Source organism: Psittacula echo (genome assembly GCF_963264785.1).
Source record: "Psittacula echo genome assembly, chromosome: 1".
Lineage (NCBI taxonomy): Eukaryota > Metazoa > Chordata > Aves > Psittaciformes > Psittacidae > Psittacula > Psittacula echo.
Window position 1 is genome coordinate 27,939,856 of NC_137735.1, and position 22,809 is coordinate 27,962,664.

General features: G+C 37.9%; 1 protein-coding gene across 1 annotated transcript in view; it reads right to left on the minus strand.

Moving 5' to 3' along the window:
- GABRG1 (gamma-aminobutyric acid type A receptor subunit gamma1) overlaps nt 1-22,809 on the minus strand; it is a gene marked incomplete at both ends in the record, with an annotated part of 53,876 nt that overhangs the window by 12,755 nt on the left and 18,312 nt on the right. The window contains 2 exons of the mRNA XM_080628684.1: nt 563-783; nt 16,059-16,126. Coding sequence (XP_080484810.1) covers nt 563-783; nt 16,059-16,126 — 289 coding nt within the window. The remainder of the gene's footprint in view (nt 1-562; nt 784-16,058; nt 16,127-22,809) is intronic.

Here is a 22,809-nt window from a genome sequence, read left to right on the forward strand (position 1 = left end):
CAGAAAAAATTATCATCAACATGTTTGCTTATGCCCAATTTAAATGAACAAATTTGTTGATTTTAATAGCTTGCAAGGGAAAACATATTAAAAAGCATATGCAGGACTGGGGCTTTTGCTTTAATCAAATGTCTTATGTGTTTTATTACCTGAAGCATTTCATATTTTGCTTACAGAATATAATTTGGTGAAAATTAGATATTGAACTATTTAGAATAGAAAGTCTGCAAAACAATTTATTGCTAGATCTGCAATACGTTAGTGACAGACCACCACAGTGCTACATGCTATGTAACATCTTTTTTTAATCTTGCCTAAATGAGATAAAAATTTGCTAACCTCTTCAATTCTCTTTACCCAATTATCTACACAATATGTTTCAATACTACAAATTTTATGTTTTTCATGATCAAATATTTTCATTTTCTCCTTTTGTAAACTCCTTGCAAATTCCTGCAGTCCATAACAAAAGAGATACCAAGGATTTGATCCATATTCATTATTTCCATATTCTTAGTCATAAGAGTTTTATTTTTTTTCTATCCAGTTAGTAAAAACCCACCTTAGAGTGTATAATACTCTTCCATCACTCCAGATTCGAAGCAAACGATTTGGAGTCGTAATCCAGTGAGCATCAGATTTCCTTGAGTTCCGGAAGAAAGTGTCTGGAATCCAAATTTTTCCAACCATATTGCTATTAAGCATAAGCACCTTCATTGAGCTGTTAAATTTTAGACGACTGTCATACCAAGTCTGGGCAAAAATTATATCTATAGTGTATTCCTAAAAAAAGAGTAAAAACCATATCTATGTATACATTTACCAAAGTCTGCAAGCCAACAATTTTTAATTAATACATAAATTCGAGGTCACTTCTTCTATTCTCTTTTGTATTACAGCAGCCCATAACCCCAAATTGAGAAATTACAGGCTGATGAAAGACACACACAGCTTTCTCTCCCTAGACGCGCACTGATTAGCTAAGGAAGAGGAGACTTGATGGGAGCCTGCTGTAACTTGGCTCCTGCACAGTGCAGCCACCTCTGGGAACCCTAGACATAAATGTAAGGGCACCCTTAATACTTCAGGGCTAGGCTGTGTTTGTTAAGACAGTGATTCTACAACTCTAAGAAGCAAACAGAATAAACTATATTTTTCCCCCAAACTGTACAACATGGAATTTAAGATCCTTAAAGAAGTTTCAGATTTTGAAAAATTCATGAATATGCAGGAAGTAAACATCACATTTTGCAGAACTATCTGTTACCATCTGCGTTATTTATCTACCTACATACACACAAAAGCATATATAATCATAATCAGGAAGTAACTTTCTAAAGTAATTACACTTTACTTATTAAAGCCTGAAGAAAGCTTTTATTTTTTTTTTTTTCATTTTCTCAGTAGACTTACGGCCAGAGAAGGCAAATAAATAAATAAATAATGGAAAGCCCATAGCCTTTTAACAAGACACTACTTGACACAGTAAAACTTGAGGGAGATAACTATTACAGATGCAACGAAATACTGTTTTTCAAACAATCCAGTTCCTGCACTCCAGACAAAGGAGCAAAGTAGCAGCCTCTTCTCTGTTGTATTTGTCACAGCTCCAGATCAGGACCCTCATCTTAAAGGCAAGTCTCTCTAGTTGATGGCAGATGTGATCTTTCCTTCATGGCTGCCCTATGAGGGCTCCAATGAGCAACTCAGCAGCTCTTCTGTGGGGAAAAAAGAGCTGGAGACCAGACTTAGTAGACAGCAGACAGCAGACTTGGTGTTGGCTGTTCACTTCTCAATTACACAAGTGGACAGAGGGAACAGAGAAGGAGACAGTGGTTCATACTCCTGCTTGAGCCAATAGGGTCACTACTAGTTTACTTAGTCAGTAAAAATGTGCAGTGCAGACAGTCAATTTTGCTTTCAAATAAAATAAAAGTGGAAGGCTTTCCTGCCTGTATTGTTCGGTTTTGTTCATTTTAATTTCACAGCAGCCAACAGTGTGAGTTACAGGCTCTTCACTTGTTTCTGCAACTGATACCACCCATCTTTCAGGAAAGTTTGTGAAATTTGGCACTCCACCCTTAAGAAGTGTGAGAGGCAGATACTCTAGGGCAATCTGAATCTCTCTCCATTCTCCCACCTCTCCAGGTGGGAGAAGAACAGGAAGAATCAAGAAAAAGATACACAAGAGGGAGGCTTGCCCTTGCTCTGCAGTGTACGGGAGATGAATTACCACCTGGACTGTGATAACTCAGTGACTCTCAAAGGTTACGAATAACTAGTGTATGAGGCAAACAAACAGTGAAGGGACAGAAGGAACAAACGGACAAATAAAAAAGGCATTTTAGAGATGGCTTCACTCTAAAACTCTGCTTATTCCTTGAGAGGCACTGTTATCAGGGGAAGATTCTGCAGGTCAAAACAAGTCCTTCATTATTTTACTTCTGTAAATGACGTTCAAGATACCTTAAAAACCGAGGGCCTATTTAACTTTAAAATTCAGTTTTCTGTGCCATTCTATAGTGGTTATAACTGGAAAGAAAACTTGCCTTGCTGTAGTGTAAATGAGGGCCCGAGGCAGTGCAACAGAGAAGTGTTTTAATGGGCTTAAATGGAACAGATTGAACAAAGATTTATGTGTTGCCTTTACAGTACAAATAGGAGGAAAAAAAAAGAAGTCAGCGAGTGAAATCAGCAGACATGACCAAATGCATGAAAAGCGCAGACTGTCTGAGTTTGAAGGTACTACTCTAGGCAACCACTTCACAGTAGCAGTACATTGTCTGAGAAGAAATTTATCAAAGTGTCGTTACAGTCAAATTCACCCAGAGCAAGAAAACTCAGGTTGCCATAGAATACCAACCACCCTAATAGATTAAGATAAAAAAGGAAGAGGAGCTCATAGATTATTTGAACACAAAGCAAAGGAATAGTCTCAGCAGACCCAGACACTTTTATTCTCTTACCTTTCAGCATTAAACATGCAAGTTTTTATCATAACATGTATTACAGGAGTTGTTTAAAGACCTTTTTTGAAAAGACCAAAAAAAAAAAAAAAAGAAACTGTGTTAAAATCCTTCAAGACACATTTATAACTGTTAAAAATAATCTAATACACAATAGTTTAACATCATAAAATTAGTAACTACCTTTTTACAAGTATCTTGCTGCATGTATAATAACAGATCCAATTGCTAGCCTCTTGTCACATACCTGCAGAGGGTGGTCCTCCATTTGAAAGCTTACACTTCAGCACCCAGCCATCTTCCTCTCCCTCAGGAATCAGCCAACCAAAGGCATGATCCTACTACTCATCTCACCTGATATATGTAAACTTGCAGTCTGGCAATGGGTGGTAGCAGCAGCTCACCCCCAACTTCAGCAGGACTCAGAGTCAGTGCTCCCTGTTTTCTCCCAAGAACACTTTATTCACTTGTAGTATCTGTCTTGGTGGACATTAGTACCTACTTCTTCAGCAGATCTATTTGTTCTAAGCCTCCCAGAGACCACTCTGACTTTGAGGGTCGATAATACATCCTGAGGCTGCATATATTCTTCACACAAAGCATTTTACGTAGGATCACATTTTCAACCCACTGTATCTATGCTATCTTCCACTCAAGTGAACTTTAGCATAATGTCCAAGCACATACATGTAGTCGTATTGTAGAAGTGCAAGGCATGTGAAAAAGGAACTCAAATGTATATTAGCCTCCTTTCTGAACACTAGTTTCCCTGCAGAAAAGGACAGGTAGCATAGTTACTTACCAGTCACCAAGCACAGACAACTAAGATGAACAGACAACTAAGAGTCTGGCAGCATGCAGCTGTGACGGTAAAGGAGTTTGAGAGCAATAACCTGAAAAGGAAACTATGCTAGAAGAATGATCAGGAAAGTTGGATTCTTTCTGAAAATCCAGTTTTGAATGGGTCTGAAATGTTCAGATTTTATGGATTCATACATTATATTCTCTTAAATTTGCATCTCCTGAAAAATATTTCACATTTCATTTTAAGAAGGGGAAATACAGATCCCTAAAATTTGTTGAAAATTAGGTTAGGAAAAAGAAAATCACTATAACTGTCTTTTTTAGGAGTACCATGTTGCCATAACTAAATGAAGAAAAGCCCTATCTTTGTTTAGATACTATATGAGCAAGCACAACAGCAGCCAATTTAGACAATATTCTTTTGTTGTAACTGATCTTTCTGAGCAATTATTTTGTTTTACTTGCTTACAAAAAAAAAAAAGTACTTATCACTACTTCTGTTAGTTTTTCATAAATCTCACCATTTAATGTCACTGCGTAACCATAAAAATTAGTTTACTCTTCTCTCTTTCAAATGAAACTGATGATAAAATAGCCATGCAGAACAAAATGGAATCAGTCTACGGCTGTGTTAGTCACAGTAACAGCAAAATGCATACTTATTTATATTTAGCCTTACAGGGTTCAATGATCATGGCACACGTTAGCTCATATTCGGCATTTGATTAGATCACTGACTCTTTTTTGCACAGCTGGCATAAAAAGCCCACCTGCCTAATTATTTACAGATAACTGCAATTCTCCTCCATCTTTTTCCCCTCTAAAAGATCATAACAAACTCCAAAGGCTGGGAACACACTGACTAATCGGAGATTACCATTAAAGAGCCAGGCAGTGAACAAACTGAGTATTGACAAGCAGGTGCACAGTCTGAGAGAAAATCATTTAATAAATAAAAGCAATTACTTCAAATAAAGTAGAAACTGCTACTGTATGGGAATAAATAGAATCCTCAATATCAGTCTCACTGTCATGCATAGTTCAATTAGACACAAAAATGGGCCAGTGGATTAGGTTTATTGGCAAGCTGTTAAAGAAAGGGAGGCAGATACCATCCTACATGATTGTTTCTCAGTGTAACCCACCTCCCACAAATTCCAACATAATATCAATAAAGATGGGAAAAATCTTAAAAAGTATAAAAAACATTTTACTTGGATATTTTGTCTAGCAGTCTCACAACTGATTTGATATTCCACAGTGAAAAGTGTGAAGAAGTCAAGCAATGCATAGCTAAATTGTTGGCTGGATTATATTAACTACAACACATTTTGTTTGAGAACAGGAAAAGAGTGGCCTAGTTTCCTGGGGCCAAACATAAAAGCAATGGGAAGTCCCAAAACCAGACTCAGAACTCAAAAACTGTGTTTGTAAACCACAGGCCTGCAATACAGTTGATTACCAGTGAATTTCAGAGAAAAAAAAAATAAAAACTTACTCCTGTCATTTTATCTTTACCCAGAACCCAGCCCAGCTTTTCTCCCAGATTCACAATTTCACCTGAAGGGCACACAGAATTTTCAAGAGTGCAACAAGCTAATTCAGAAATCTGTTTCACAGGGAACCCCTGAACTCAGAATTACCAAGTGTGATGTGATTTCATCTTATTCAGCTTCAAGATATTTTCCCCATGTTTCTTCATCCTATCCAGCTTTTCAATTCCTTAAACCGGAACTCAGTGTAATACTGCATTATTGATACTGCAGCAGTGGAAGAGGGGGCTGCAGGAAATACACTGAACAGAAGTGCACAGCACCTACTCCCAGAACCTTTTAACCTGTCAGATTGTTATAACCGTACAGGTAATCACACTGGAGGATGCTATGAGAATGTATGCACAGGGTAAGTGGAAATATAGCAAATCATATCCACAGAAGGTGAAGGAGTACAGTGAGACCTACATAGTCACAATACAGAAAAAAACCCTATCGCTTTTCACATCATAATTTTGCATCTGTGCTTATCCAGTCCTTATTTTGAACATGCAAACTGACAGATGCAAACAACAATATGAATAAAATCTTGCCATTGCAAGATTTATCTCAATACTTCATAAATTACAAACTATAATTAAAATCCTGCCAATAATGAAAAGATTAGCTAGAAAAGTAAGTAAAGCATTTTGGCGAAATCTCTGCTTTTATTTCATCAGCATAGATTTTGGGCATTTGAAATGAACATCAGGAGAGGAAGTAGATGATATATATATATAATCTATATACATTTCACAGCAAAAATTATACAAAAATTTTGGTTTGCTTTTCAACTGAAAATTAACTATTTCGGCTACTCCCACTCATAAAGAAACATTAAACTACAGAAAGAACCAGAAAACTCAGAACAAAATTAAAAAATCAGACATAAATACATACACATATATTAAAAACCCAGGAGTGAATACTGGTATGGATTAAGGGTTTGGCTTCAAGATTGTGAATAGTGATTTATCAGCTTCATTAAGTGCACTTGCTAAATTCAAGCAGCTACATCTACTTTCTTGTAACTAGAGATTCAAGCAGTCAAATCTGCTCTACAACTTCAGTGACAAAGCTGCACATTACTCAAGCATATATGGTTTTCTACAATTTCCTTTTACAAATAAGCTATCAAGTCTCAAATACAATACCTGAGCATTCAGTATGGTGCAATGTTTTTGAAGAAAGATTAACTGCACAGTTACTGTTTGGTCTCTTTATTTCCATGGTTTTCCTGCTATGCTTCCAAACCTCAATACTGATGGCAAGAAGACTTATCTGGGTTTGGTTTCTACCCTGCAACTCCTGTAAGATATATCATCCTACATGAAAAACAGCACAACTATCAGTTCAGCTTTCTGATGAGGCAGTCATACAACTCCAAATATCAGTCACCTGCTACACTGAAGATGGAAGAGCAACAACTGTTAAGAGCTTCCTAAAAGAGCTTCTATTTACTTACTGGCTTCAAGGGTGCCACCCTTTGTGGGGATAACCCTCTACACAATAGAGACACTAATATTACTCAAAAAGGTGAAATCTTATGCAGTACTTACTGCATGCCAGTGAATGACACTCCAAAACAGTCCAACAAGAAGTGGTTTAGATGCGCGTTCTCCACAGTGGTTGAAATAACCACCGAGACTGTATAAGACCTGATGAAATTTCAAATCATAAAACAACAGTATAAAAATAATGAGGCCAAGATCAACAGGCAGGGAAGTTACATTCACTTACTAGCAAAAGCACATGGCTTTTCTTAATAGCTATTTTGTCAGTGCTGTAACCCCTATTAAAAGGGAGTAAGGGCAACACTTTTCCCAGGAACAGGTCTGGTTCTTTGCTAAACAGCTTGGAGGTGCTGCTGCCAAAAGGGCATCCAGAAACCCTGATTTGTAAAGTGAACTTCCCACAGCATGCACTGTGAAGAGAAAAATCCTATTCCTGCAGTCCAGCTTTTATCAGAGAATGACATTTTGCAATGTCAGCACAGATCCTGGCACTAGCCATCATAAAGGCAAGTGAATAACAGCAGCTTTCCTCTGGAGCACAGCAGTAAAGGAGGCAATGAAAATCCGTATGCTAGAAGCCATTGGCAAGGACAGTTTCTATCACAACAAGCTGTTACAAGTTATAACAATTAAAGTACATTCCCTGCCTTTTTTCCCGAAAGCCAATTCAAATCTAGGCCAACAGAATTGTTCCTGAAGTGGAATGCAGCATCACAAATTACCATATAGACAGACATACTAGGAATTAATAACAAAGAACAGGTGCGTAATGTTCCTCAAAATAGTTATAACCTATTCGACTTAAAGAGGTACAAGACAAAGAACTAAGTGTAGCTTGTCTCAGCTGCAGATACAAGGGAGACAACCACAGTAGAAGCAGACAAAGTATTTGGATAGGATATTCAGGCATCAGAAGTAACAATAAACTGTATGACAGAGCAGCCAAGCAGCCTGCGCAGTCTGTGGGGAAAAAGCAGGAATGAAGGACTGGTGAGTTAACTTTAGAACTAGTCAATACCTTTACCTTCTTGGTGAAGTGCTATGTGGTGGTTCTATTAACATCATTCTTTGTTTAGATCATCTCAGATCACAACTGAATTGTGCAGGCACTCAACACTGCTTATGCAGGATACACATCCTCTGCAAGGAGGTTTGAATTTAACATAAAAGACAAGATTCAGAAAGACAACAGAGGCATAAGAAACATGAAACAAAGAACCCAGTCAGAATCACAGGTAGGGTTTTTAGCACAACAAAAGCTTAATTGTTTGTGACATTTTGTAACCTCCACAGAAAGAAGAAAAAAAAAGAAAAAAAAAAGTTATGAGAAACAATGAAACAGGTTTACAGGCATTTATAGAAAGTTTCTTTCAATCGTAAAAGGCAGCTTGGGAGAAAGTGGTATGAAAAGTTGAAAGAATGCAAGCAGAAACTAACGAGATCTGAGATAGGAAATGGCCTCTTGGGGCGGGGGGGGGGGGGGGTGGGGGTGGGTGGGAGTGGAATAAATGGTTGAGAATAGGCTTTGAAGTGCCTTGAAAGTGAAAGGAAACTCTTTATGTGTGAGGTCCAGTGAAAGAGGAGACTGAAGAACCACCTGAGCAAGAAATGACTCAGTTGAAACAGTGGAAGATTATCTTCGTAGGACATCACCACACAGCACAAATAGAGCAAGGCTGCAACTGGAAAAGTTACAAAAATATATTAGCATAACAATGGGAGTCTGGACAAGGGATTCCATGTGACGGATTAAAAAATAAATATAGATAAAAGCCTTCTGCGCTCAGAATTTGCAGCACTACAAGACCTGGTTCTAAGATCTATCACATCATAGAAAATTTTTAGATTTCAGGCCTCAATGCCACAGAGACTGGTGATTACCCTCAGCAACTGTGTGGAAGGGGTAAAAAGTGGGAATATCTAAAGCTATGATTTAGCCATACTGAGCTAACTAAATACCTATGAACAGATATGAGTGACACAAGGCAGTATTTCAAGTTGGACAAAAGCAGACACACAAAGGAGCAGGCAACTGGCACAGAGAGAGTGCTGAATTTGTGCATCAAAAGAAGTAGTTGAAAGCAGGAAAAAAAAGGTGACCATGGAAGATATCCTGCACAGAAGTGCCAAAGAATGAGCATTAAGAAGTACATTCATGTCAAGCACTGGGAATATGAGAAATTAAGGGACTAACTCATAGCACACTGGCAAACTGACCACAGATAAAAAGGAAGCTTTTCAGAACTGTCTTCTACTCCCAATCAGATCAACAACTCAGCACTTCTGCAATTTCTTTAACAAATTAGCCTTCTGCAAATTGACAGTACTAGCATCTAAACTTCCAGATACTTTAAAGGTAGTTTGATTACTGCTCTGGCTGTGGGTATTAAGAATCTGAGATTATATAAACTGGATTTCCACCAGTAAGCCATCCTACTCAACTGAAGTCAGAGAAGTAAATTATTATTATTAATACTGAAAGCAAGCCAACTGTGGCTTAAGTGATACAACGGAACTATACAAAACCAGTTGTGTATAAACGACAGCACAAAAAGACTACAGCCTCAGACTATAGCATTGCTAAATGGCACACAGAAAACAGGCCATATTTTACAGCAAAAAGTATAGTTTTTCTGGTGTCTTGTGTTGAACCTTTACTACTTCTCCTCACTTCCTATCTGTTAATCAGTAAAATGTAGCTGAAAATGAGACAAGTACTGTATGCTGTTTAAAGTGGGGGATAAAAGACACCTGTATTCTGGTTTGGTTTCAGAAAGCTATTGCAATATTTGTCTGCTGTACCACAGCTGCCTTTTCCCTCACCCCTCACCATTCCCTCCAAAATGATCACAGAAATTGGGAGTGACACAGGAACTCCTGTGCTGAGCCAGTATAAGCAGAATATTGCCTATACTTGGCCAATTCCTCTGAAACTAAACAGAACAAGCTTAAAGCTACCTTGCAGCAGGCAAACTAGCTGCCTGCAAGAACAAGACTAATCAATTCCAGCTTCCTCCCACCCCCCAAAAAAAAACAAGAGAGAAGATTCATGAAATCGCATTTGTAAAATATCACTCAAGTTTTTAGAGCTGGTAGAATGAGAAATACTAACAGACGTGTTTTTTGACACTTAAATATATTTCATAATAAAGAAAAAACAATGCTCAAGCCTACTGAAGAATTATTTGCTCAGCTGCTGTAAATGAACACGGTGTCCATCAATCTCAAACACTCATCTGAGTAACAGTCAATTAACTCCAATCACTTGCCGTGCTGACAGGCACTGAAATGATTGGAATCTATCTTCTCTAATCAAAATAAAAGGGTAAGTTGGGAAAAAAAAAAATTATTATTCTACCTTACTTCAAAGATGCTGCAAAATAAGAGACAAGTAATATTTAAAGACTTGTTGGTACTTCTGTCCTCATCTATGAACAGGTACTCCTGCCATTTGAAAGAACAGAATCAGTTTTCACAAAACATACACACTGGGCTCTCAGAAAACTGCAGCGCTTGCATGCTGAACCAACACAGCCTTAGGAAACCTCATAACTTCTTACATACGGGCAGAAGTGCATCCCTTATGCTCTTCCTTTCAGTCTGTCACCATAAAGCTCATAGAGACAATGGTTTTCCTCAAGACAGTCTTCTTCAAATTCCAACCACCAGGAAAAGTTTCAAATGCAGTTCATAAACCATGACAAGCCGCATCAAGCAGTGTTCACCTAGTCCTGAAATACTACTGTACACTGCACTATATTTTGATAGCACTGTGATTTATTATGTGTTTCTTGTATGGAACTATGTTCACTTTGACACACAGTTCTCTGTAGCAGACAGGCCAGGAGGGGGAGAGAGAGAGTGTTCTTATCGTTCCTGTTATACACTCCTTACTTAGGTTTTTTTCCTATTGTGTTTGTTAAATTCTTAAATCAACATGACATGGTTCACACATATAAACTGAAGTACATGCCTAGGTAACGGCAGGATCTTTGCTAATTCTGATATCTATTTCTGTCTTTTTCTAAACCTCATCCTTTATGCTAGATACTATTCATTAACAAAACATTCAAGGTAATTCAGAGTTAAAATTACATTAATTTACAGAATAATGCACACAAAGAGTGGCAGTCTTTGAGTACAGGATTTCAGGGTAGCTTCAGATAATTTACCGTTGGGACAGGATTATTTATACTCTAGTGTGCTTAATGTAAATTTCCTGGCACTGTAAAGCAAGAGTACAAAACCTTCAAACCTTCTACACAAATTCAATGACTCGTAGAATAAGTGCAGTGACATACCTGATCACAAAACATCCTGCGCAAGTACAATAACACTGAACAATGTGTATTAGGATACTGAACATATTGATACTTGAACACATAAAAAAAAAAAAACAATAAATTACAAATGTGCTGTTAGTTGCTGCAACTTGAGAATAAAATGGAATTCATAAGTCAAAGGATACTTAAAATTAACCATCAGCACATTCTACGTGAAGCCATAAATGGCACATTATCACAGAAAAATCTGCATCCTAAAAGTGCCCAGGCTGTGCAGTCTGTGTACCAAAGCAGCATATTGTGTAATCTGTAAATATCTGATTTGTTCAGTGGTTTACTCTCTTGTTAAAAATAAGAGTGCTAGGCTTCAAAGTATGGCCTTCAGCTTGCGGTCACAACAGTCTCCAATGGATAACTACCAAAAAAACATGCGACAAAAGATATATCATCTACAGAAGAGACAGAAATGTTGGAAAATAACACAGAAACTGAATTGCTGCAGTGAAATACAGAATTAGTTCCAGAACTAATCCTGGAATTTTCAGTCTGGACATTCTAAAACCAAGTTCCATTAATAAATACTAAAACTGAATAGAGAACATCATCTGCATCCACAGCAAGGGAAGAAAAGAATACATAGTCCTCAAATACACTAAAATGGCAATGATACAATAATGTTTCAAACTGTTAGATCATGACTCAGAAACACATAAAAAAAGAAAACGAATTTTGAATTTTTTTTTTCTGTAAACATACAGATTTATATAAGTATACACTTACAGATATAGGTAGAGTCATGATGTCCCTGTGTCTCTACAGAACTGATCTGATTCTTTCTAATCCTCTCCCCATTTTTGTTACTTGAGCATTGCTTCACTATTTCCTATATGAAACTTGATTGACATTAAGGACAAGGAAAGTACAAACTTTTCTGTTTGCTCTTAATTTTTGACACAATGATGCAATACTGCTTCTTACTTAAGGAATTGCTCCTGTGAATCCTCCAAAAATTTCTCTCATTTGGGGTAGCAGTCATTTATTGACATGAGTTTTGGTCAAACAGAAATTACAAGATCAAGTATTCTCTTAGTTAAAGGAAGGTGAAAACGCCTTGAAGTGTCACCATGCCTTCCCCAACCCACTGACTCATACACTTTCCTTGTTTTGTCAAACTACAAAAGCTGTGGCACTTGCATGGTTCTCCCCGGGTCCCTTGGGGCACCAGCAGCACAAACACATTTATGCACACATAGGGTTTGGGGGACGAATACAGGGCAGAGAAAACTAACGAGATTCACAGGCAACACAGATCAAAATGCATTTCTACCACGCTGACCATACATCAGACTATGCCACACAGTACCACCAAACTGACTTTTGTTTTTTCATCTTGGCCCTAGTTTGGAAGGCAAGAGAAAGGTAGTAAGAGCCTAGAACATTTACATTAAGTGCTCAGTTGAATGCCCCATCCCTGGAAGTGTTCAAGGCCAGGCTGGACGGGGCTTTGAGCAATGTGCTCTAGTGGAAGTTATCTCTGTCCATGGCAGCGGGGTTGGAACTAAATGAGTTTTGAGGTCCCTTCCAACTCAATCTATGATTCTATGAATGAGCCTCTCCATACAAGGAAGCCAAGCTCTAAATATTCATCACATGTCTACATTCTAAGAAAGCCCTAGACCACTGCAGAGCTCTTAAGGATCAAGACTTTGGCCATAAAAATGCACTTAGCTGCATTTTATGTGATTGTTGCACAATGCATAGCCCAGTTTAGCACTAAAAGACACATTCAAAAATTTTTAGACTTAATGAGTATTAGAAGCATAAATATGCTGCTGATCCAGAAACTTTCTTAAAAATGTTTACTCAGGTTGTAGGTGCCTGAAGAGATCACATACCGTAGAAAAACATCTCTTAAACATGGGGTGTCTATATTGTCTAGATTTTTGAGTAGATCTTTGTTAAATAGTGAAAGCCAAAACACAACAGCCCTCAAAAGCAAATTCTAATGAACATCATATGTACACCTAAAGCATCCCTTTCATAAAAGTGGATGTCTACCAGAAGCAAGAGGAAAACAGACTGAATTACAAAAATAAACCCATTTCCTCTTATATGCGTCCTCTGAAGCTCTCAGACAAACATACTCCCTTGATATGCTGCTTCAGCATCACTGTTCGGAAAAATTGCTTTCTACATGATGCCATATTGCATCCAAACTAAGCTGAAGGACATAATTTGCCATAGTGAATTAACGTATATGTCAAATTAGTAATCCAGTGAGGAATCACAGATATGTGTTCTCACATTAAGTGATCAAATGAAGGGCTAAAGACAGCCTTTGAAATTGAAGCAATTTAGGGATTATTGGTTAACAATCTCAAACAATATTGACTCCAGGGAAAGTGCCTTCCTAATGAAAACAAGAGAGTTTACAGGGTCAAATCTGTAATTACCTTTTTTATTTTCCTGAGAATGTTGTTTCCCAAATTAGAAACATCTTTTTAGGAAACCTTAATTAAATTATTTGCATATATATGGATTTATTTCCCACAAACAATAGAGTTTTGTAGTGATGCTCAGATGCACCTGGTTCCTGGAGTCCAAAGTAAATTGTGAAAGCAATTGCTCTTTTATGAAAGCCACAGTGTCCTCAGACTGTAATTTCAATTTCTCTGTAGTTCTCTACCCATTTTTAAAACCATAGAATAGTTTTTGAAGCTTTATGTCTTAATGACATTTACCTTACTACCCTTTGGTGGCACGCTTCTTTGCCATCCTTTTATTTTTTACAGATATTAGGGTTAGAGGGATAAACATTCAGCTGACACACATTATAACTACCAGGATCATGCTCTCTAATGAAATAATTTGCCTTTTCAATATGGTGCTATCCTTACCTTGGACTGGTTTTTATTAGTACCATGAGAGGACCACACCTAGCTCTATGACAGCTCTAGCAGATGTGTGGAGACCTCAAAATGAGTGACATGAAGTAGACCCATGGCTGATACTGCCATTACTGCAAGTGCAATGCATGATAACACTGCCTCATAGGCTCTGGGCTGAGCAAGCAGAAGATAGCTGTTGGCACAGGAGAGGCATGGTACATAGCAGTAGGGAGATTGCCAGGGGCTGCAGAGACAAGAAAATGGCATGGAAGATGGGACAAGGCTATGTTGCAAAGCCAGGCACATGTTGGTTCTTTAAAACAGAAAAACTGAAGCTGTTCCAGTTCCAGGGTACGCACTGGCCACAGGCTGAAGAACTTATATTTCTGGAAATATAAGTTACTGGAAAAGGAAGCCTCTACCATTTGCTATATCCTTCTTACAGGTAATTGTCTGTCCACACACTTTGCTCCCACAATACATTCCTTCAGGATAGGGTAGGATGGAAAGAAACAAAAGAGAAACACTGCAACAAGAAGACAGCCAAAACTGAAGACACCACTTATACCAGACATGGAAATCAAAAAGTTTCCCCCACCCCATCACTCTTCTGCACTTTCATGTATTTCTTTACATTCAGTGTGGTCTGAGACATGGACTTCCCTGACACAGCCTCAGATAATGACAACCCTAAGCTTATTAGACTTTTATGCTGGAATGGATATCCTTTGCAACAGATCTGCATCACCTACGTCTGGCACTTCTATTCAGAGCGTCTAAGTACTACTGTTTTTCCCTGCCTTGCTTTCCATCACCGAAAGCTGATATTCCCCACCAAAGCATGATGACATACATCTAAATCACAAGATCCTTAATAATCAGAATTACTGTGCTTTCACCAAATGTTCAGAAGCCCCCTGCACTGGCATACTCCAGCCGCACACTGAACAAAAGGCTTCTCTGCCGTGCAAATTCAATACTGTCAGCAATTCTGTAGGGAGGAGGAAAAGAAAAAAGTTGGGAGGGGGCTGAACTCAAACTCACCCAAGGACCACTCCCAGTGTTAGTCCTGGGCAGCAGTTCCCAGAGGAAATCATGCAACAAGGCCTTTCTAAAGCCTCCAATACTACCATTTCATACAATGCACATCGTGACAGAAAAGCTAAGTGATCTGAAAAAAAGGTCAAGACTTAACTACGTTATAACTGCTTTTACTTCAGGGTTGGTACCAAGTAGGTTTGATCTCAACATCAAGTTTCTACAAGAAACTGGATAAGACATGTTGCTTAACTTCTGGAGAAACCAGCTATGTGCACACACACCCCCCACAAAAAAGGCCCATAAGACTAGATGCTCATGGAAAAAGGAGGACAAAGGAACCAATCATAGAATCACAGAATACCAGGATGGAAGGTGACCTCAAGTATCATTTGGTCTAACCTTTCTTGGTAAAAAAAAAAGTGTTAATTTCAGATTTGTCTGTGAATTTGAAAAAGTAACAATAAATCAATGCACTGAAAACAGTTTTATTCACAAGTCTGGTTCAACTGTTATTTTTCTTAACCTTTGAAGAGTAGCTCCAGGAAATTATACTGGGCTAGAGATAAGCCAGCTATAAACAAACACACGAAAAATATTCAACACAAACTAAAATAAGGAGCTGATGAGGTCCTCTGTGTGACCTCATTTTTTAAAGTAGATATATATTTTTGAAATTACAACAATTTCAAATAAAGTCTAAACTTATTTCTGCAATAATCATAATCATATCCAACAGCATAAGAATACACAGTAAAAAATAAACTTATTTGAATAAGATTATAAGTATTTCACAGTATCACAGTATGTTAGAGATTGGAAGGGACCTCAAAAGATCATCTAGTCCAATCCCCCTGCCAGAGCAGGAACACCTAGATAAGGTCACACAGGAATGTGTCCAGGCGGGTTTTGAATGTCTCCAGAGAAGGAGACTCCACAACCTCCCTGGGCAGCCTGTTCCAGTGTTCCATCACCATAGTATTAATCCATAGCATCATTCAGGTAATATTTTCTGGCAATAATCAGAACTTACCATATTAATTGGGTCAACTGGGCCAATGCTGTTAACATAGACATCTGTTTCAATCACTGTAGTTCTCACTGAACAAGACAATAAGCAAAATAATTACATATTTCATTAACTATATACATTGTTAGAACCATTTAACTTATTAAAATAGCAACAAATCTGATACTCTTTTATGAGATTCAGAATAATTAAATCTCTGGTTTGTTCATTCTGGGAAGGATCATATATGACTTGACTCCTTATTCCATATGAATTGTTAGAATTATCAACATGAATTTTTTACTTCATAATGCAATCTCCACCAGTGCTTTTTGTACAACTAGATATAAAAGGCATAAAAGGTAAAAGAATTAAAAACCAAAAGAAAATAAACCCAAAATCTGTTTTCCAACATAAAAAATTAATCAGAAACAGAAAACATGTTTGGGAAAAATTGCTCATACAAAAACCCATAAGTTCTGGGAGCAGGTATGTTTATCAGCTGTAATGAACCAATGTGCAGTGCCTCCTGTTGATTCCTACTGAAAATACGTAACTAACTAACTAACTAAATAAATAAATAAAACCCAACAAAAACCAACACTTTTCACCACAAATTTGTTCAATTCTTGCAACTACAGTACACCTAAGGATTACTAACGTCTTTTATTCGGCTTAATACACTGCTGCAGACACTAAACTAAAGCTGTTGAAGTAAAAGTCATTTAGAAGTTAAACATTTCAAAACGTATTTTTCTTTAAAGACACTCTCACCGGGCACACAAAAATTAACTGCTTAAAAAAATATATTCTCGTACAGAATATACTTTCTTTCTTTGTGCACTTGCAGGAGGGCATAAAGTCTAAGTGACTTTCCATGAAAGTCACATCTGAAATACAGGTTGCACAGATAATTCAATTTTTTCCTCCAAACTGGTTTACAGGTGGGAAAAAGTCCAAAGTGAAGAGGTCAGGATGCATTTTAACTTCATCAATTTACCAAACATTTTCTTCTAAGTACCAGCTTGTACTGGAGAGCCAAAATGAGGACACATAAGTACGTACATCCTAGTCCCAGTGGGATTAAGACGGTTAATAACAAAGCTCTGCTGGTTTTTATTTCCTGATGTGGCATGTTAAAATGAAGCATCTCTGTCCATCTGCAGGTGGAAAAGGTGTAAGGTGCAAACAAAAAGGCACTTTGGTTTCCTAAGAAAGGGACTGTATGTCTTCAGATTTGATTTCTTTATACTGCAAACCATCAAAGATCACACAAGTGCTCTATAACAAACCGAAAACCTTAAGGGGATTTTTCAAATCTCAGAAATCTAAAAATCAGACACACAGAAAGAAACAGGGTATCATTAACAACCTCGCCAGTTAAAATGACAGGCAAGATACATTCCCTAAATATCCTAAGATTCCTTTGTCCCACCAGTCTCACTTGGGAGGAAATCCTCCCTGATTCCAAATCCAGTCACTGAGCGTGACAGCAAGACACACCGTTGAGGCTGCACAAAAGATTTTCTAGACGACCACAGAGTACAGTCACTTGGTCACCATCCTGTCCCCAGCACACTTCATAAAAAGTTTAAACAGACTCTAGAAATCGATTTATTTCCGGGAGGGGGAGGGCGGGGGGGAAAGTAAGTACTTCCTGAGTTGCAAATGTTTTCAGTATCTGCAGGGCCCATAAAGGAATGGGGGCAGCACAAGAACTCACATCCACAGACTGAAAAAAATCAGAGAAAAAATGAGTATGTAATACATGTGTGTTTATACACATATGTAAAATGTAATATAATTTACATATGCTACATCTGGCAATATCCTCTTCCTGTAATTCTGCAACCCTATTTATCTATATAACAGCAACCTGACTGCTAGAGTAGGAAACAAGGAGGTGGATCAAAGTGCATCCTGCCTCCTTGTTCAAGCAATGCTGAATCCACTATTTTTCCCCCAAATTAACAGGAAATGTTTAATTCTCTTCAGTGTTAGGACATCTTGTTTTGTTCTGAGGTTCAAGTCTTTTACTCAGGCTTTCAGCACTGCCCAGCCATGTCTCAAACCTCTTCTTCAGATGCAAGTACCTACACACAGTGATTAAGGTCACCTCTGAAACTTGCCTTCGCTGTCACCGCTTTACTGTGCAGAATCTTACCTTAGAATATGATCCACAGGGTGCTTCCCTCTCCCCCATCTTCCCCCTCAGTTTTTGTATTTCCAGTTTTACTGAAGGAGCTGATTACTCTGCAGATACAGCCTCTTACTTTCCAACAGTCTGTCATCCACCAACTTTAGTATAAAAATTAATTGCTGAAATCATTCAAAGTATCATTATTCTTGATCAAGACTTTCCTGTGAGACCCCATTATAGACAGCCCACTGATATTTACTTATTAACAACTAAATTTTTATGTCTTTCATCAAGCCAGTTTTTAATGGGGATTTGTCAATTTTATGAAATTTCAGCTTGCAGTGAGCAGCACTTGATCTGCCACAAGGGCTCTCCTGTAATGTGCCATGGAGTTCAATTTGCCTTTTCCATACTGCTCTGAGTAAGACTAGAAGAGCTATTAAGAGTCAATGAAGAGTCTGAAAATCTGCCTCAGTTGAAATTATTTTAATTGACCCAAAAGATCCAATTCAAGAAGACTGGAACAGGATGTTCTGCTACCTCAGTTCTTCTGCATGGTACAGAGCAAAGTACTGTGAATCAGAAAAAAGAATTCATTCTTCTTATGTTCTTGACCTAGAAGTGGTAAGAGTCCATGAAAACAACAAATGCTGGAGAAAAATACTTTCCTGACATCCATATAATTACTATTGCTCATTTACACTTCACAAAGAGCTAAATGAAAGACAGTTTGAGATTTTTCTACTGTGAGTGCTTCTTATTTATTTTAAAAGTTTTGTATCAACCTTGAAAATGCTATGAGTAGGAAGGTGGCTATTTAACACATCCTGAAGTGCAGAACAGCACTGTAAACTTAGAGAAGCTTCTAAGGAAGGGGAGAAAAGGCTTGCACACTTTAAATATTTACATTGAAAGACAACATGAGCTAGGCTAGATTAAAGTAAGAAGGTGAGAGGGCAGCAGATTGCACACTCAACAGAGAGAGAGAGCACCAAGGGGCAGCTGTCCCCAAGGGATAGTTCATCAGCTCATAACATAGCTAAGTACATAGGGAACCAGGTTGCTAAGCCCAGTCTAGAGAGATCTACCCACATTTTCTGATTTCCTGTTTTGACACCTTTTCTTCACTAGACTAAACTATTTGTCTTCTGGTTTAATAGGTTTGACAGGTATTGACATCATCTAACACGAGCACGTAGCTGAGGGCAGGGTTGTCCCAAGAAATACAGTAAATAAAATACTCTTAGGCCTGGAATTCAAGAGCAAGAATGAACTTCCCAACAAGCAACAAGACCTGGAAAGAAGTCTCTCTCAGCAGGCGTGTACTGCTGTCCTTCTAGTAAGGAATAATGCTGCATTACACCCAGGCTGTGGTGGGTTGACCCTGGCTGGCTGCCACATGCTGACCAAAGCTGCTCTATCATTTCCCTTCTCAGAAAGGGGGAGGGAAAATGTAACAAAAGGCTAGTGTGTCGAGATAAGGACAGGACGATCCCTCAACAATTACTGTCATGGGCAAAACGGACTTGACTTCGGAAAATTAGTTTAATTTATTGCTACAAAAATCAGAGTAGGATAATGAGAAAACAAAAAAAAATCTTAAAACACCTACCCCCACCCCTCCACATCCTCAATATTGCCAAACAGCATGTCAGCCCACCTAAATTCACTAACCAGTTCCCATACTTTACCACAATTCCTCATTTTAGAATGAAGGTCTAAGATACATCACCTTTTGTTAATTACTACTTTTCATGCTGTTTGATTTACACTAAGACTTTTGATAATTTTATCTAGGCTTATTTTTTAGATGAACATGTTTTCTATAACTCCTCATTAATTGCCTAAAGAAGCATCTCTTTTTGGTGATAAAGCAGTTATTCAGCAAATAAATGAGGCAACTATGACATTCAGAAATAACAGGCCATCAGTCTGCGACAGTTTTCTATGGAATAACACAATTTTCACAACCAGTTATCTAAGAGTATTACTTATATGGTTATCTATATTGAAAATTCATCCTCAAGTGTCTACAGCAGGATTCCAGCTCCAACTCTGAAGAATTTTTTCAAAGTGATTTTGATGAAGACAGAGCCTTATTCTCTACATTTCTTTTACCTTTTCCTTTAAAAGAAACCCATCTTTAGCAAATACTCCAACCACCACTCTTAATATTTCCATCATTTTTATGCAGTGCACACATCCAGTACCTTTAACATTCACTGCATGTGCTCTTAAACATCTTGCTCTTGTATTTCAGTTTCCTTCAAATCTTGCTAAATATTCTTAATCTCAGAAGATGTTTAAATAAGACAAAGAGAAAATGACAAAGTGTGGGTTTCTCCTATTAAATTTCAGTATTGCCTCTGATGTTTCAATTTTTATTTGGCTGTCCTTTATCATCTGCTATCATCTGTGAGACCCCACATTTCAATTTTTATTTGGCTGTCCTTTATCATCTGCTATCATCTGTGAGACCCCACTTGGAGCAGTGTGTACAGTTCTGGTGTCCTCAACACAAGGAGGACATGGAGCTGCTGAAGCAAGTCCAGAGGAGGGTCACAAGGATGATCAGCAGACTGGAGCACCTCCCATATGAAAACAGGCTAGAAAATTTGGGCTGTTCAGCCTGGAGAAGAGAAGACTGCGTGGAGACCTCATAGCAGCCTTCCAGTATCTGAAGGGGGGCTATAGCGATGCTGGGGATGGACTATTCATCAGGGACTGTAGTGACAGGACAAGGGGTAACAGGTTAAAACTTAAACAGCGGAAGTTTAGATTGGATATAAGGAAGAAATTCTTTACTGTGAGGGTGGTGAGGCACTGGAATGGGTTGCCCAAGGAAGTTGTGAATGCTCCATCCCTAGCAGTGCTCAAGGCTAGGCTGGACAGAGCCTTGGGCGACATGATTTAATGTCTGGTTTCCCTGCCCATGGCAGGGGGGTTGGAACTAGATGATCTTAAGGTCCTTTCCAACCCTAACTATTCTATGATTCTATCTCCCTCAACTAAATGAATGTTTAACAATGAAACCCCTTATCTTAATCTGAGATGCTGAAATTCTATGTCAAAATCAAGAAGAAAACGAAATTCTGCCCTGGTATGCAAACACAGAAAGTTCAGGTTCAAAAAAAAAAAAAAAAGAATTTTTGTAACTATTGTAACTGAGCTTTGTAATTCAATAGTAAAAATGTTCTTTAGAATTAGAATTCCAGTTCAATAACCTTGTTGTACAAGTACTGACATATGCCCTGAAGATGTGGAATCTAACACCAGATTTTATCCATATAATTGAAGCAGACTAAGCTGAATGAACTGAGTTTTGTTTTACATCAAGAGAGTGAAGAAGGAAAACAAAGGGAGCATTTATGTGAGAGAAACTAGAACTGTCTTCCTTCACAAACTGATATTTGGAATCCAAAATGCCATACACTAACTTACAAAAAGGTAGAGTTCTTACCCTATCAAGACTCAGTACATAATCAGAAAAGCGAAGGTAAGGATTACACCACAATTCTTCCATAACTGTCTAAATCTATTGACAGGTCAGAATAAACACTTCTTCCTCTATTTTCTCTCCATTTATGTCTTAGTTTTAGGGGCAAAGAAGAGAAACAGAATTCTCTTTTCTTTCATCCCCACCTACCAGCTAATCATTAGGAGGAATTCTAGAGGAGACAGTTTATTCCCTTATAATGCCTTTGCTGTCTGTTGCATCAAGCAGTCGGGGGGTGGGGGAAGTAATACTGTCCAGCTGTCACACATTGAGAATGTAAGGGGAAATAATCTGGAAGACCTTTCCTGTTGTCTAAATACTTGCAGCTATACAATTAAATGAATGTGAAAGCAAAAACTGCATGAGATTCACATGTGGTTTATTATGACAGCGAGAGAAAAATTGCCATTCAACATCTTCAGGGTAACAGTCAACAATAAAAGACAACTAAGAAATTCAGGGAAGAAAACAATTTGTCAGAAGCTTTCAAATGAAAATACTTAGTTTGAGATTGCATCTCTGTTCTCCTACATAAATGAAACAAGTCTAGATTGTTGTATTATCATATAAACAGCTTAAAGACTTACATAACATTCCTTTGATAGGGAATGCCAAGTATTTAACATATAATTATGTCCCACACTTCTTCCTTCACAGTTCGAGAAACAAACTCAGAAAATAAATTATTTTTCCTAGCTTGATCCAGCATGCACATGGTAGACAAGAGCTGGCAAGGTTTCATGTATTTCATGTTTTCAACACAAGATTCTTCCAAATATTTATACTTAATAATTATATGCAAATTGATGTTCTGACTATTGAAAGACAAAACCACTTTCCTGCTGGCTGCAGCCTGACATTTGGTGATGCAGTCTTCCTTTCTGTATTTCCCCAGAAAAGGTATAGTCCAAAGTTATATTTTTAGATTCTTATGAAGTTTTTCAAAATCTGAGTGAATGGAAGAACTGGGTTGAGTTAATTTTGCTCAGAACACACACTTATAATGCATTTTCTACAGCAGGAGTAAAAATATCTAGTAATAATCTTTAATAAACTCCTACAGACTCAAGACCAATTTTTTAAATAATCATGGCTGGTTTATATCTACAGTTCTTTCTGCCAGAAGATCTTAGTTAAAC